General features: G+C 45.6%; 1 protein-coding gene across 5 annotated transcripts in view; it reads right to left on the bottom strand.

Moving 5' to 3' along the window:
- Window positions 1-16002, bottom strand: part of EXPH5 (exophilin 5) — a 76423-nt gene that overhangs the window by 24380 nt on the left and 36041 nt on the right. For 3 of the 5 annotated variants that reach the window (XM_060604604.3, XM_060604605.3, XM_060604606.3), the window contains 2 exons: window positions 5506-5666; window positions 3499-3661 (listed from right to left, as the gene is read on the bottom strand). In XM_060604604.3, coding sequence (XP_060460587.3) covers window positions 3499-3661; window positions 5506-5666 — 324 coding nt within the window. Of the gene's footprint in view, window positions 1-1987; window positions 2704-3498; window positions 3662-5505; window positions 5667-16002 lie in introns of those variants that run through there. The other 2 variants (XM_060604607.3, XM_060604608.3) reach the window with 2 other exon arrangements.

Here is a 16002-nt window from a genome sequence, read left to right as displayed (position 1 = left end):
CTTGAGCCGAAACGAAGAGTCACACGTTCAACTGACGGAGCCACCCAGGCACCCCTGGCTGGGCCTTTCTAAAGTGAGTACCTGGGGTGCCTGGGTGGCTCTGTAGGTTAAGCGTCCGACTTCGGCTCAGGTCACGATCTCACAGCCCGTGAGTTCGAGCCCCGCATCGGGCTCTGTGCTGACAACTCAGAGCCTGGAGCCTGCTTCGGATTCTGTGTCTCCCTCTCTCTCTCTGCCCCTCCCCCGCTCTCGCTCTGTCTCCATCTCTCTCAAAAATAAATAAAGGTAAAAAAAAAAAAAAACTTTTAAAGTGAGTACCTGATGAAATGACCAAATCCATTTTCTTCTGGGGAGAGTTACCCATTATCCAGCAGCATTTCTCAGTTAAACCACAGCTTAAAAGATGAAAAGTAATTTCTCTGATACTCAAGTCTTTCAGGGCTGAACAGAAGGCTGTACTTTGCCCAGAGGGCTTGTTTCCCTTTCTGTGATTTGCAAAAGATCCTCTAAACTGCTTTGCTGACTTGTTCTCCAGAGCACCCAGTGTGACAACGTTGAGCCTTGATGGCTTAGGCAAGTAGAAACCTGAATCCTACTTGGCACAGGATGACTGTGCTTTCCGGAGCCCTTTGCCAGTCCCTCCTGGTGCAGTAATAGGCGAGGAGGAGCTCTTGAATCATGGATTTAGAAGGCTGATTTTGTATTTCAAAAGATCAGAACTGCCAAAGAAAGTCAAGTTCTACTTAAGAGGAAAGAGTGTCTGGAAGAGGACAGCACATGATGTATATTCCTACGTTAAACCACCTCCTGGCCACACACACACACACACACACACACACACACACTCAGAATTTATATCCAAATATTTACGTCATGCACGTATTTAAAAATGAAAAGGACATATTTGTACAGCTTACCTACTGAAACTTAAGAGCAAAAAACTGTGCCTTCATGATATTCTGTACTCGCACATTCCATTTCCACTTTGCAACTAAAAATGTATTTAGAGAAGACACATTTGGAAAACTGCCGAACATCCACATATATACTTGAAGGATAAAATCTGTTTCACATCTGCATGCTTATTTTTATGTTTCAGTGCGCACAGTTGTAAAAAAGCTACAAGTCATTTTGGTCTACAAGAAGGACGGTTGCTAAATAAAAGTTTCCTTTTTTTTTTTCCAATTTGGTCTATAACCAAAAAAACATGGGGCTGCCTGGGTGGCTCAGACGGTTAAGCGTCGGACTTCGGCTCAGGTCACGATCTCACAGTTCGTGGGTTCGAGCCCCCCTGTCGTGCTCCCTGGTGTCAGCCCAGAGCCTGGAGCCTGCTTTGCATCCTCTGTCCCCTCTCTCTCAGCCCCTCGCCCCCAGCCCTTCTCAAAAATAAATAAACATTAAAAAAAACAAACACGGGGGCGCCTGGGTGACTCAGTCGGTCGGGTGTCCGACTTCAGCTCAGGTCACGATCTTGTGGTTTGTGAGTTTGAACCCCACATCGGGCTCTGTGCTGACAGTTCACAGCCTGGATGCTGCTTCGGTTTCTGGGTCTCCCCCTGTCTCTGCCCCTCCCCTGCTAGTGCTCTGTCTCTCTCTCTCTCAAAATTTAATATACATTAAAACACACACACACACACACACACACACGATACCCAGATGGAGAATCTAGATTTTCCGTCTCCTCGGACCCACTTGTGCAGTGACTTGCAACATGAGCTTGGAAATAACTTGCCCACAGAATGAACAGGTTCCTCAACTTTTCCTGGTTTCCCGATGTGAGACGGCTAAGCTATCTAAAACTCTGCCTTAGAGAAAATCACCGAAAACACAAATAACGTCACAAGTTCCAGCTACACCACGTGCCAGGAGTATTTCTCTTCTCCTTATAAAACGCCTGTCCTTTAAAGGACACACTGTTGGGCTTTAAACCCCCAGGCGAGGGGATTCCTAGCGTGGCAAACACTCTCATGAAGAAAAAGCCACTCACCTGTTTGAAGAGCACTTCCTGACAAGTGGCTCTGGGAGGGACCGGCACAGAAACCGACATGCTGCTCAGCCCTCCACTATTTCGGCAAAGACAAGAGCAGGCTCAGGTGGGAACTGGGCGCGAAACACCGTTCGTCCACCCCGGAGGGGAGAGGGGAGCCCAGGGTTCTGTTCTGCAGGCCGGGCAGCCTCTCCCCACGCCCACCGGCGGCGGGCCACGGGCTGTTGTGCAGCGAGGGTGTCCTCGGGCACCTCCTATCCAGCGCAGCAACGCCCCCTTCCTAATCGGTGGACACATCACATGTGAGGCCGACACCTTAAGAGGGCGGGAAGCTTCTCAACCAGGAAGACAGGCCGAAAATATTTAGCAGTCAGCTCAACGGCACGTAAGCAAAGCGTGGCTTGTTTTTCACAAAACGATCTAACGACCCATGAGTCAAGACGAACTGATTTACACGGGTTCACACTGCGAACGATCCTGAACTATGCCTCCACTCTCCCCAAAACCTCCCTTCCTGCACCTGAAGCTGAAACTCTGGGTAACCACATCAGAGAAGCTGTCCTGAAACCTGCCAGTCACAGGAACACATTTATTCCCTCGGTTTAAAAAATACAATTTTCCTCAATTCTCTGTCCTCATCTTATTTACTTTCACCTCAATCTTTACACATCATCTCTCCTTGTGACCACAGATACCTATATCCCCAAGGAAACAGTAGTTTTCATTTAAAAATATCTTCCCGACCAGGGTACACACCAGCCTCTGGAAGCAGTGGGGGAAACTGTCAATGATTCTTCCCAACATTTTTTTTTTTAATGTTTTTACTTATTTTTGAGACAGAGAGAGACAGAGCATGAGCAGGGGAGGGGCAGAGAGAGAGGGAGATGCAGAATCTGAAGCAGACTCCAGGCTCTGAGCGGTCAGCACAGAGCCCGACACGGGGCTCGAACTCACAGACGGCGAGATCATACCTGAGCTGAAGTCGGATGTTTTTTTCATGTTTTAATGTTTATTTATTCTTGAGAAGAGAGAGAGAGAGAGAGAGAGCAGGGGAGGAGCAGAGAGAGACAGAGACACAGAATCCAAAGCAGGCTCCAGGCTCCGCACGGTCAGCACACAGCCCAAAGTGGGGCTCGAACTCACGAACCATGAAATCATGACCTGAGCCACAGTCAGACGCTTAACCGACTGAGCCACCCAGGTGCCCCTAAAGTCGGACGCTTAACCGACTCAGCCATCCAGGCGCCCCATTTCTTCCCAACATTTAACCCTTCATCCACCCAGGGCACTACCTGCGACGTGTGCAATTGGTTAGGAGTTGGATTCCCAAAGAGCCAAGTTTCGTGGTTTCATAAGGACTTTGTCCCTATGAGAGCTAAGTCCCGTCTCCTTTGTTCCTATCTGAATTTAAAGCCTGAGAGCAAACATTAAACATTCTGAACACAAAACAGGCCACCGGCCTCTGGCATCAGATAACTAGTGAGCCGTCACATGATCTGAATTTCACTCACCCTTTCTGTGCCGGTGACAGAAGCTTTGAAGTCTCCCTTCTGGATTTTCTGAATGAGAACAGGGAAGAAAATGATGATCTGAAGCTCAGCCGGGAAGAAACAGACATGGGGTTTCTTTGATGGGGTGTAGTTTTAGATCTTGACGTTTGTAATTCCACACGATCTAGACGAACATTGGAGAAAGGTGGCATCGCTCAGTATTTCCGGGTGAATGTATCTCCGAGAACTAAGACTTTGATCTTGCTTCCCACCTCCCTTTGCAGACTGAAAACGCAGCAGGCATTCCCCCATGGAGACCCGAGGAATCAGGGGAGCTCTGTGCCCCTGACGGTTCTGCTGAACAGAGAAAATGCTCGGAAAGGGCAGGGAGGCTTTCAATATGCACCGTGGACCACAGTTCCGTGGGACATCCCTCCCTGTAAACCAGCTGTGCCAATCCGTCCGAGGCCCAAGGTGGGGTGTCAGGGACCTCATTCAACTTTCAAGTGGCTTTTAGCTGCCCCGTCTTTCAGACGTTTTTATTTTAGTACTTTAAAACCATAGTGACAGATACTATACATGTAACTTTTTGCAACCAAAGAAAGTCAAGGAAAAGGAAATGAAGCCATTTAAAGTGTTCCTTATTTCCATCAAAAATCTATCTCTGTGTACGTGTTATTTGCTACAATGTGGTTTCTATGCGTGCGTGCCTATAACGGAAACAGGTCTAATAGGTGTAGAGGTAATGTATAGTTACATATGTGAGTATTAAAAATCCTAAGGCAGGATCAACGTATACGAAGTCTATAATACTGTCATACTTTTGGACATGCTGAATTTGTAAACACTAGAGGGATTCCACGGAAGGGGGAAGCAGCCATGGTATACGTTGGGTTAACTTCAAAATCTCAACTGTGAGTCTTTTTAGAGAGGTTTATTTATTATGGGGGCTGTATAATGTTGTCCATATAAAGTGTGGAAATATTATTACATGTTTCTTGTCGCTACTGTAAGTAACACATTAGTCAAAGCAGTCAACGTGACTGTATCAGTGGAAGATACTCGACACTGTTTTCGTAGGTTATAATTTTCAACGCACTCTGTTATTCTCACAATAGTCCTGTGAAAGCAGGTTTTATTATCCTCATCTACAGATTAGAAAAACACAAGTGATGGGTGAAGGTAAGTGACATGTGAATAGTCACATAGTTGCCATGTTCCGGGAAGGCATTTACCTACGGAGCTTAATTTACCAAAGTTCCAGAAAGGTGGCAATTCTCTTACCACCTTCCCCCTCTCTTCTCCTATCACCCCTTCTCCACGCCCCCCTCCTCTGTCTCCTCCTTCTTCTGCCTCATCATCCCATTCACAGAAGTGCTTACCATGTTCCAGCTCAGCACTTTGTACGTATACAACCGCCCTATGAGGTAGGTATCATCACACCCATTTAAAGATGAGAAAATTGAGGCTTAGAGAGAATAAGTAACTTGAACAGTCACACGGATTCTGAAAGAATAGAGAATACAGAGAGACAGAGTGGACATCTGAATCCAAGTCTCCTTTGATATCAACTTGTGTGTTCTTTTTTTTTTTTATGTTTATTTATTTTGAGAGGAAGAGAGAGAGGGAGTGCAAGTGGAAGAGAGAGAGAGAGACAGGGAGACAGAGAATCGGAAGCAGGCTCCAGGCTCTGAGCTGTCAGCAGAGGGCCCGACTTGGGGCTCATACCCACAAACCGTGAGAACATGACCTGAGCCGAAGTCAGATGTCCAGCCGACTGAGCCACCCGGGCGCCCCTCAACATGTGTGTTCTTAACCACTATGCTATCTTGCCCTATTCTAAAAACACACCCCTAGGACATTACAGTACATTCTCAGTTCACTCTTCTTACTGTATGTTATGTTATAAAACTCTTGTACCTTATGATTTTAAAATAGCCCAAAACATGGATTGGTTCATTGGAGTCCTTATCTATCATACCAGGCTATAAGAAAAAAAAAATTTAGATGTGTAAGTTTTTTCCTCACCATTTTCTGCCATCCCTTTCCTTAGCCTGTATGTGAGTGGTTGTTTCAACATCTGGCTAACGTCTGTTTCATTGCAAAACTTCTTTCTTTGAATTTCTTCAAACCATTCACCAGTCACTCCTTGAAGCCATCTGATATCCCTCTTTGTCTTCTGGAGTTTGCTGAAATGAAACAAAAATATCAATGTGCCCTTTAAATTTCTTCAAATCAAGTGCAAACTCATGTGACAGGAGGCTAAACGTGACCTAGAAGAACTGTGTACACGGAGTCTAGGGGGAAAGCTGCTCTAGTCAGAATTTCCTTTTTACCACTGTGTCCATTTTTGGCTGTGTTTTTCTAAATACGATGACAATCTAAGTTTTGCTAGTCATTAAAATAATCAGGCTGGTAATGACAACCTGGGATGAGCAATGATCGATAGTTTAATGATATGGAAAAACCAGAATATTCTAGTTCTTTTTTTAAAAAATATTTGTAAATGTTTACTTACTTTTGAAAGACAGAGAGATACAGAGATTGAGCAGGGGAGGAGCAGAGAGGGAGGGAGACACAGAATCTGAAGCAGGCTCCAGGCTATGAGCTGTCAGCACAGAGCCCAGCACGGGGCTCGAACTCATGAACCGTGAGATCATGACTTGAGCCGAAGTTCGATACTTAACTGACTGAGCCACCCAGAATATTCTAGTTCTGATTACTCATTCATTCATTCATTCATTCAGTGTTTATTGAGCAATGTCCATGTACCAGTCCCAGTGTGGGCAGTGGGGATTCAACGCTGAATATAACAGGGTCCTTACTTGTCCATCCAGTGGCCAAAGATAGAGTTAACATGCAGAGAAGAAACGGTTGAATCTAGTTTTAGAAAACAAAATTCTCTGGGGCACCTGGGTGGCTCAGTCGTTGAAGCGTCTGACTTTGGCTCAGGTCATGATCTCACAGTTCGTGGGTTCAAGCCCCGCGTCGGGCTCTGTGCTGACAACTCGGAGCCCGGAGCCTGCTTCCGATTCTGTGTCTCCCTCTCTCTCTGTCCCTCTCCCGCTCACGCTCTGTCTCTCTCACTCTCTCTCTCAAAAATAAAGCCATTTAAGGAATTTCTTTAAAAAGTAGCGAAATTCTTTACACCCCAAACCACAAAAGCGCACGGAGGAGCCCACAGGTAATGCCAAATCTGCAAGGGCACTGGGATGTGAGATGGGAAGGGAAGGTGCCCAGAGCACAAGTGTGTCGGCCCCACGCCAGGCCCCAAATCCCACCATGCCTTCCTTCTCCTCCCTGCCCTCTCGTGCTCAGTCCTCTTTCCAATGAAAATGCTGCTCTAAGTCCTTAACTGAATCACTGGTGGTGATTTTTTTTTTTTTTCAAAGCAGACGGTTTCGCTCTATTTCGGGAAAAGGCTAGAACTGTTTGGAAATGAAAGGTAGTTAATCCAGAGGGAGAGAGAGAGAGCAAGAGCGAGCGTGCGTGCCCTGGACGGAGGCAAACAGCAGCAAGGGGAGACTGGAGCCCATGATGTGACAGGCTGGTGTGGCGCTGCTGAACACATCGGGCTCGTGGGTGGGTCCGAGCTTGGGCAGTTCTGCCGTCTGGGGAGGGATGGCATGTGACTCTGCATCACCCGCCCCTTTATGCGAGGTCCTCTGTGGAACACAAGTGTGGGGGAGCTGGTGTCACTAAGTAGACGGGAGCAAGCCGGCCGCAGAGCGGCAAATCTGGGGTTAAAGGTGCTGAACCGAGGTGGCTGCAACCCACGCTCCTGCTTGGGGCTACGATACTGTCGTTTTACAAAATAATCGAGAAGGAAGCCAAAGGCCATCCTGCCCAGACTTGCATTTTGAAAAGCATCAGGCGGCAACGTCACGTCCAGCCCACAACATCCGCTCGGGGCCTCTGTGTGCCAATGCCGTCACTCCCCTGTCCTGCCACGTCCCTTCTGAACAGACTCAGAGACCCCAAGTGACTGTCCCTACCGGGTGCTGGCCGTCTCCAGCTTCTCAATACCTTATTTATCAGTGCCCCGCGTTTATTCACCACCTCCGCTTCCTCCCAGTCCTCCCCCATCACTAGAGCCCAACCTGTAGCACCAGCCCCGACGTCGACACACCCACCTCATGTCAGAGGACAGCTGAGCTACCTGACTTCGGGATTCTCCCATCAGCGTGACTGTATCTCTTGGTTCTTATTAGAGCCTTGATGCAATAGGGACTCTCTGAACATAATCACACTTTGCTCAATTCACCTCAAGCTCTCACTCTACACGTGCACTCACATCCATCGCTGCCTGTTTCTTCTTCAGCTTCTGGCCAATGAAGTCCGCAATCCCTATCTCTGCGGGAATGCTCATACGGTGTGAACTCTACTCTAGGAACTATGTCTCGAAGAACTAGCCCCCTTCCCTGTACATTAATTGAACTGAACTTTTTGTAGTTTCTGGTTGTTGTTGTTGTTGTTTTTTTAACGTTGATTTGATTCTGAGAGCGGGGAGGGCAGAGAGAAAGGGAGAGAGAATCTCAAACACACTCCGCTGTCAGCACAGAGCTGGATGCGGGGCTTGAACTCGTGAACGGTGAGATCGTGACCTGAGCCGAAGTTGGACGCTCAACCAACTGAGCTATCCAGGCGCCCCCTTTATGCAGTTTCTAAAAATAAGTATGCAAAAGCAATGCAGAATCCTGGAGAAATGCACGTGACATAGAATGAAGCAAGAAGAACAAAATGCACGTTTCATCGACTATGAGCTACGTAAAATGCTGCACCCATGTAGACATAGTGGGGAAGAAAACAAAACATCTGATCTCTTAGTGCAGAATAATTATAGATATCGTTTCTATCTTTAGCTTTTTTTATTATGTGTATTCAGTAAGTGTAATATATGAACCTATTCTTTCTTTCTGTCTGAATTTTTATTTATATTGTTGTGTTTTTTTCCATTATAATTTTTCTTGCAGACAGAGGGGAAAAAAATCAGTTGTTTTCACAAACCTAACACAAACACTATTACCCATCTGGCATGATTTTTCACATGGCTGTGACAAAATTTACTGAATATTCATGTGTGGAAGGCCTCCTACGGTACAATGCAGGGATACGATGCTGAAGAGAGCAGACACGGTTCCTACCCCATGGAACTCTCCATCCAATAAGAGGCAGACTTGAGCCCGATAACAACAGAGATGTAAAGTAACAAAGAGTGGTGAGTATGATTTATTCATTCAACACACGTTTGAAACTCTGGGTAAAGAGCAGTAAACAAGTCAAGTCCTCGCCCTCATGGAATTTACACCCTTTGGGGGCAAACAGTAGAAAAGTAAACAGGTGCTAGGAGAACATGAAACAAGGAGCCTCGTCTGAGGCGGGAGCAAAGATTCTCCTGCGAAGATGACACATGGCCTGAAGGTTGAAGGATGAAGGGGTCGCGGGCAGGTGGTTCTGGCACAGAGCTTTCCAGGCAGAGGAGGCGCAGCCATAGACCAAGTGCCCCCAAGGAAAGAAGCAAGGAGCTGAAATGAGGCCAGCCTGGCTGCAGTGTGGACGTGGAGACGACGGACCTACTAGCCGTAGGGCAGAGCCGAGAGGCGGCTGCTAGATCATGCAGCGTGAGCATGGGGTGAGCAGTCTGGCATTTAGTCCTGCAGCAGCAAGAACGCATTACTGACTTAGCAGTGGCATGGCACACGAGGTTCGCATTTTCCAAAGATCACCCTGAGCTAAAAAGCTTCTGCACAACAAAGGAAATCATCAGCAAAATGAAAAGGCAACCTATGGAAAGGGAGAAACTGTTTGCAAATCATATATCTGATAAGGGGTTCATTACCAAAATACATAAAGAACACATATAAGTTGGTAGCAAAAAGACCAAACGATCTGATTAAAAAATGGACAGAGGAGCTGAATAGACAGTTTTCCAAAGAAGGCATACAGACGGCCTGAGGGCACATGAAAAGATGCTCAACATTACTAATCACTTGGGATATGCAAATCAAAACCACAAGGAGTTCTCGCCTCACACCAGGCAGAATGGCTAGTACCAAAAAGACAAGAAATAACAAGTGTTGGTGAGGATGTGGAAAAAGGGGATACCCACGCACCGTTGGTGGGAATGTAATTTGTGCAGCCGCTGTGGAAAACAGTATGGAGGTCCCTCAAAAAATTAAAAAGAGAACTACCACATATGACCCACAATTCCACTTCTGCGTATTTATCCAAAGAAAATGAAAACACTAACTCAAAAAGTACATGCGCCTCTGGAATTGTAATTGTATGGAAAAACAAAATATGACACAAATACAATTTTATATGTAATATGAAACTATATATGTATAATATATATGTACAATACAATACATACACAATTATACACACACAACGGAATACTGTTCAGCCATAAAAAAGAATGAAGTCTTGCCATTTGCCACAACGTGAATAGAACCTGAGGGCGTTATGCTAAGTGAAATAAGTCAGAGAAAAACAGATACCAGACGATCTCACTTACATGTGGGATTTACACAACAACAACAAACCAAGCTCACAGACACAGAGAACAGATTGGTGGCTGCCAGAGGTGAGGGATGGGGCGGGGTGGGGGGGAGCGTGGAGAAATGGGTGAAAGGAGTCAAAACCAAGTTCCAGTTCCAGAATAAATAAATCCTGGGGACGTCATGTACAGCACAACAACCATAGTCAATAACAGAGTAGTACATATTTGAAAGTTGCTAAGAGAGTAGATCTTAAAAGTCATCAGCACAAGAAAACAAGTTGTAGCTATGTGTGGTGATAGATGTTACCGAGGTGATCATTTTGCAGTGTCTACAAATATGAAAATCATTATGTTGCACACCTGAAAGTAATATAATGCTATACATCAAGTATACCTCAATAATTAAAGAAAATTAATTTGTTTAAAATAATTAAAGAAATAATTAAAGAAAAATAATTAATAGAAATAATTAAAGAAAAATAACTAAAGAAAAAACATCCCAGCTATAGGTGGGGAGAAGATTCCAGTGGAGAAGAGGAGAGTAGTCAGGGTACTTGCAGGGTCCAGGAGAGAGAGGTGTTTTCTTAGACCAGGATGATGGTGGTGAAGCAGAAGAAAAGTAGAACGTGTTCAGAGCTACTTTGTGGGTAAAATTTACCTCCAAGTGCCCACCGAGTGATGAAGTGACTCTGGAGAGCTAGCAGTCAGAGACATGTCAAGGAAGATGCCTCAATTTCTGATTCACACAGGTGCACAGATGATGCCATTCACAGAGATGGGGCATACGTAATCTTCAAAAAAACAACATTATTTATTGAACACCTTTACCATTACTCCTCTTTGGAGCAATCATTAAATATTTGTATAATATTCAAGCTAGCATGATTTCTATAATTTATTTACTATTCCTCTGGTGAAGAACATGACGATTTTCCCTTACAAATACTGCTGTAGGGAACACCACTGTGATTTTTCAATTTTTGCAGTGCCTTTAACAGACATTGAATTATCGCGTCCAAGAGTCAATCACATTTTTTTTCATTCTTTATACACCCTCCCAAAATGCTTCTCACAAAGGCTGCAGCATATTATTCACACCAGTGATGTACAAGATGGTAACTGGATACCTACAGAATACTACATGCTATTATTTTGAGTATTTTTATGTTCTGAATTTAATACTTTCAAGGTACCATGCTTGTAATTGCGGGCCACTATTTTTCTTTCTTTTTAAAACGTGTATTTATTTTGAGAGAGAAGTAAAGAGAGAGACAGAGCACACGTGAGCGGAGGAGGGGCAGAGAGCGAAGGGAGAGAGAGAGAGAAAGAGAGAGAATCCCAGGTAGGCTCCATGCTGACAGCCCTACTCGGGGCTCAAACTCACGAATGGTGACATTATGACCTGAGCCAAGATCAAGAGTCAAATGCTTAACCAATTGAGCCACCTGGGTGCTCCAGCTATTTTTAAGGAATTTTGTTTCCTTTGCTTAAAAAAAAAATGCTACATTTCTTTGATGAGTAGGGAGGTTTGATTACATTCCCACATGTCTGCTTACTAATGACATTTTGTGTTTTGGCAATTGTACATTTTATCAATTTATGACAATGCCTCCCGGTTTTTCACCAGAATGAGGCACGTTTAATAAAACACAGACTCGTTACTTTTCTTATTTACTCTAATTATTCCCCCCAGGTTTCTGACTTTCATTCTGATTAGGTTTAGGGAAGGAAAAACATAATCTGTGGATGTGCTTATGCTAATATTTGTCTCCTGTAGGCAATGAGAAATGAGATGTAGACAGTAGTACATGTAGATACATAAAAGGGCATGATTTCAAAGACACTCAGTGGCTTCTGGGGCACCTGGCTGGCTCATTCACTAGAGCGTGCAACTCTTGATCTCGGGGTTGTGAGTTTGAGCCCCACCTTGGGGTAAAGTAATTTCTACTTTAAAATAAATAAATAAGGGGAGCCTGGGTGGCTCAGTCGGTTAAGGGTCTGACTTTGGCTCAGGTCATGGTCTCACGGTTTGTGAGTTCGAGTCCCGTGTCGGGCTCTGTGCTGACTGCTCAGAGCCTGGAGCCTGCTTCACATTCTGTGTCTCCCTCTCTCACTCTGCGTCTCCCACACTCATGCTCTGTCTCTCAAGAATGAATAAATGTTAAAAAAAGAAATTTTTTCAATAAATAAACTTAAAAAAAAAAAAGAAATGCAGTGGCTTTTAAAGCAGAGATATTCCAAAGCTGTCAGGAAAGTGGGTAAATACGTACAGCCAAGAGCCAGAAAACCCAAGGGTCAGGGAGTAAAAAAAAAAAAAAAAAAAAGGCATTGCATTTACCGATTATTAAAGGAAGTAAAACATAAATAGTTCTGGCCTTTGAAGTGAAGAAAACCCAGGAAGGGAAGCTGTGAATGACATACAAGTCTAAACTCTCTAGGTACCTATAACTCAACTCCTTAATGTTTTACACCAAAGAGTCCTACGTCCTATAAAGTATAGTCAGTACTTTTATAATGGCTGACTGAGCTGCTTCTATCACAAAGAACACAACGGTAAAACCAGTGGTTTAGACTGATCTATTTACTTAAAAAAAATATATCAAAGCTCAACACCAGCAGAAAAAACAAATAATCTTAACCTGAAGACATGTCAACCTTAAAAGGACAGTATTTTAAGTCTCAGCTGGCCTCAGTCCGGGAGAGAGAACATTCGCTTGCAGATGGAATTCAACCAAGTTCATAGCCAGGCAGGCTTCCCCGGGCTCTTCCTCCTCTATGCGGGCTTGTCACATACTCAGGCAGCCATGTGGGGCAGGCCATGCAATCTACGCCAACGAGCAGACCCTTGAGGCTTCCAGACGACAGGCACACAGATGAATTACAAGCGCACACCTTGCTGGCTTTGTCAGTCCGGCCTGACTCAACATATCAGGAGGGACGGGTGCCTACACTTGTAATCTGTTCTACCCCCAGGCTGATGAACTTGACTCCACTAAATCAGGTTTTTTCTTGCTGAGCCACAATCCCAGCCCTCTGCTCCAACTCCCAATGTTCCTTCCTCATCCCCACAAATCTTCGTCGTCCCCGTGCTGCTGTGATGCCATTCGAGCACCCGCAGAACGAGTCTGTCCCCCGAGGTTCCTCCTGACGTCATGAATCTCGTCTCCCTTCTCCCGCTGTGCCCCTGCTGACCTTTCCAACTCATTTTTTCTTTGCTCATCTTTACCCTGAGCAGACTTTTGTACTCATCTCGGTTCATTTCCTACTAACATTTAGCATGTGCTCCGTGAATGACAGCTGTCTCTTTATGTTCCATTCTTGGCCCCGCACCCCTTGTCTGCTCAGAGAGTTCAAAGAGCACTGGACCAGGGTCAGGTTCGAGCTGGGTGATCTTGGCCAAATATTTAACTTTCCTGGCTTTATTTCCCTCATTTGTGAAAGGAGGTTGGATGATGAGGCAGACTGTTACAAAACAGGTCTGCACAACTCCTCACCTCCCCAAACTTCTTTCTTTGCCATGTGACTTTGTCACTCCTGTCCCTTGGATCTAGGCTGGCCTTGGGCTTAGAGCAACTGAAAGTAATTAAGAGGTATGGTCGGACTTCTGAGCCCAGGCCTCAGGAAGCCTCACGGCCTCTGCCTTCTCTCTGCCTCTCAGAATCTTGATTCTGGTGCAAAAGGAAGCCCGGGCTGGCCTCTGGGAGAATGAGAACATGAGCAGACCAGCATGGCCACCTGCCAGACTTGTGAGTGAAGAAGCCACCTTAGCCCATCCAGATGTAGCTGAGCCCAGTGGGAGAGTCCAGGCGAGACCAGGAGAGCCACCCGACTGAGTGCAGCCCAAATGGCCATCCCACAGAATTGTGAGCTGATAAACAGAAGTCCTTCTGCACCTTGAAGCCTTGGGATGATTTGTTATGCACAACTTAAAAACATAAACACAGATGAGATTATCTTGAAGATATCTTCTGGTTTCCAATGTACAGTGAAGGGGTGCCTGGGTGGCTCAGTCGCTTGAACATCTGATGTCGGCTCAGGTCATGATCTCACAGCTCATGAGTTCGAGCCCCGCGTTGGGCTCTGTGCTGACAGCTCAGAGCCTGGAGCCTGCTTCAGAGTCTTTGTTTCCCTCTCTTCTGCCCCTCCCCCACTCACACTGTCTGTCTCTCTCTCTCTCTCCTTCAAAAATAAACATTAAAAAAATTAAAAGATTTGGGGCGCCTGGGTGGCTCAGTGGGTTAAGCATCCGACTTCGGCTCAGGTCACGATCTCGCGGTCCGTGAGTTCAAGCCCCGCGTCGGGCTCTGGGCTGATGGCTCAGGGCCTGGAGCCTGCTTCCGATTCTGTGTCTCCCTCTCTCTCTGCCCCTCCCCCATTCATGCTCTGTCTCTCTCTGTCTCAAAAATAAATAAACGTTAAAAAAAATTTTTTTTAAAAGATTAAATAAAGTTAAATGTGCAGTGAAATGAAAAGACTCATTATTCCTACATCAGAATTAAATCATTAAGAAATATCATAAGTCTGAAAAGGGTCCTAAAACAAAATCTCATACAAAAAACAAAACAAAAACAAAAACCAAACAACCTCGCCAATCTCTCGGTCTCCGGGTGAAGTTATAAAAATTAATCACAGCAGGTGCTGTGGGGCTCCTACTCACAGGATTTTGCAGCGATTATTGCTAAATCCTCACAATGCTGCGTTTGGACTTGATGTCCTTGCTTCCGGAGACTTCACTGGGCCCGCAGGCTGGAGCACTGCCCTGGGATGAGAACTCATGCCTTGATAAGCACGCAACTGCTATACGTTAGCTCAGAGTGACTTTCGCCAATGAAAAAGGTAGTGACGATAACCCAAATGTGACCGAGGAGCGTACAGGTGGGCAAACGTTGAGAGCAGACAATTCCCCTAGACCAGAAAGCACCAATTATACCTTCCGTTTTCTTGGCAGAAAGATCTCAAACATTTCTCAACACTGCTCCCTTAGGAGCTGCTCCTGCTGAGGGTATCCCTTCCTCTTTGTGCTATTCTCATTCCCCCTTTTCACCTCCTCGCTCTCGCTTTTTCTCCACTTTTCTTATGTCCTCGGCTTCTGGACACCTACAGCTGGCCTTCCTGTTCACGAACCATCTTGTTACACGTTGTTCTGCTTTCCAGGCAGCCCAGCAGACTGATCTCTATCAACCCTCCCCTCTCGGCTTCATGGACCTCTTGCCAAAATATTTCCCAAATCCCACACCCTCTCCTGGGCTTGCAGGCTTCAATATCAGTGAACCCTAGAAAAAACTGTGCAACTGAATCCTGTACAAGTGGATTTGTCGCTTGAATCGTAGATCAAAGCAGCATTAAACTTTTCCTCCCACGCAGAAATTCAATTATTTTTTTTTTTTTGGTTTCATATTGCCCAGCAACCACAACACATAGAAAATCACAAACGAAGACACGGGGCGGGAGCTGTTTCCTGAGTCAGAGCTAGGACGTCGGGTGAATGTTGTAATGGAGTCTGGATCAGGCTGTCCAACTAAGGACCTTTCCCAAACCCTGAAACCCCAAGGAAACGCATTTCAGGAAAGTGAGCCCCTTTGTTTTTCTGCTCCTGAAAGGCGCACTTCCAGGCACAGATTTCTTATCGCTCATCTGCTAGGGAAAGCGTTAAAACAAACATTATGAGTTCTCAGCCAGGATGAGGCGGAGGAAAGAAAGTAAAAAAAGCCTTTGTTCACGGCTGCACCAGCAGCTTCACAGCCCGGGGCCTGGCCTCCAATCTCTCTCTCTGGCTCTTCAGAAGATTGTTTTCTGAGAGCCTTTGTCCCTGACATCACAGCCTGTTGTTCGCTTCCGTCCACAACCATGACTCACGGAGAGGCAGGGATGAGAGCGAGCAAGCAGGTGTCTTGAAAAATGTGTTCTTGTGCTGACAGCAAAGTTAAACTGCAGAGGGAAGTCTGGAGGAAGGGAACTCTCAAAGAGAAGGGATGAACTGTAGCAACAATAAGAACAAAAACACGAACCTTTAGAACTCAAAG

Source organism: Panthera onca, chromosome D1 (genome assembly GCF_046562875.1).
Source record: "Panthera onca isolate mPanOnc1 chromosome D1, mPanOnc1 haplotype 2, whole genome shotgun sequence".
Classification (NCBI taxonomy): domain Eukaryota; kingdom Metazoa; phylum Chordata; class Mammalia; order Carnivora; family Felidae; genus Panthera; species Panthera onca.
This window is presented reverse-complemented; position numbering and strand designations above follow the sequence as displayed.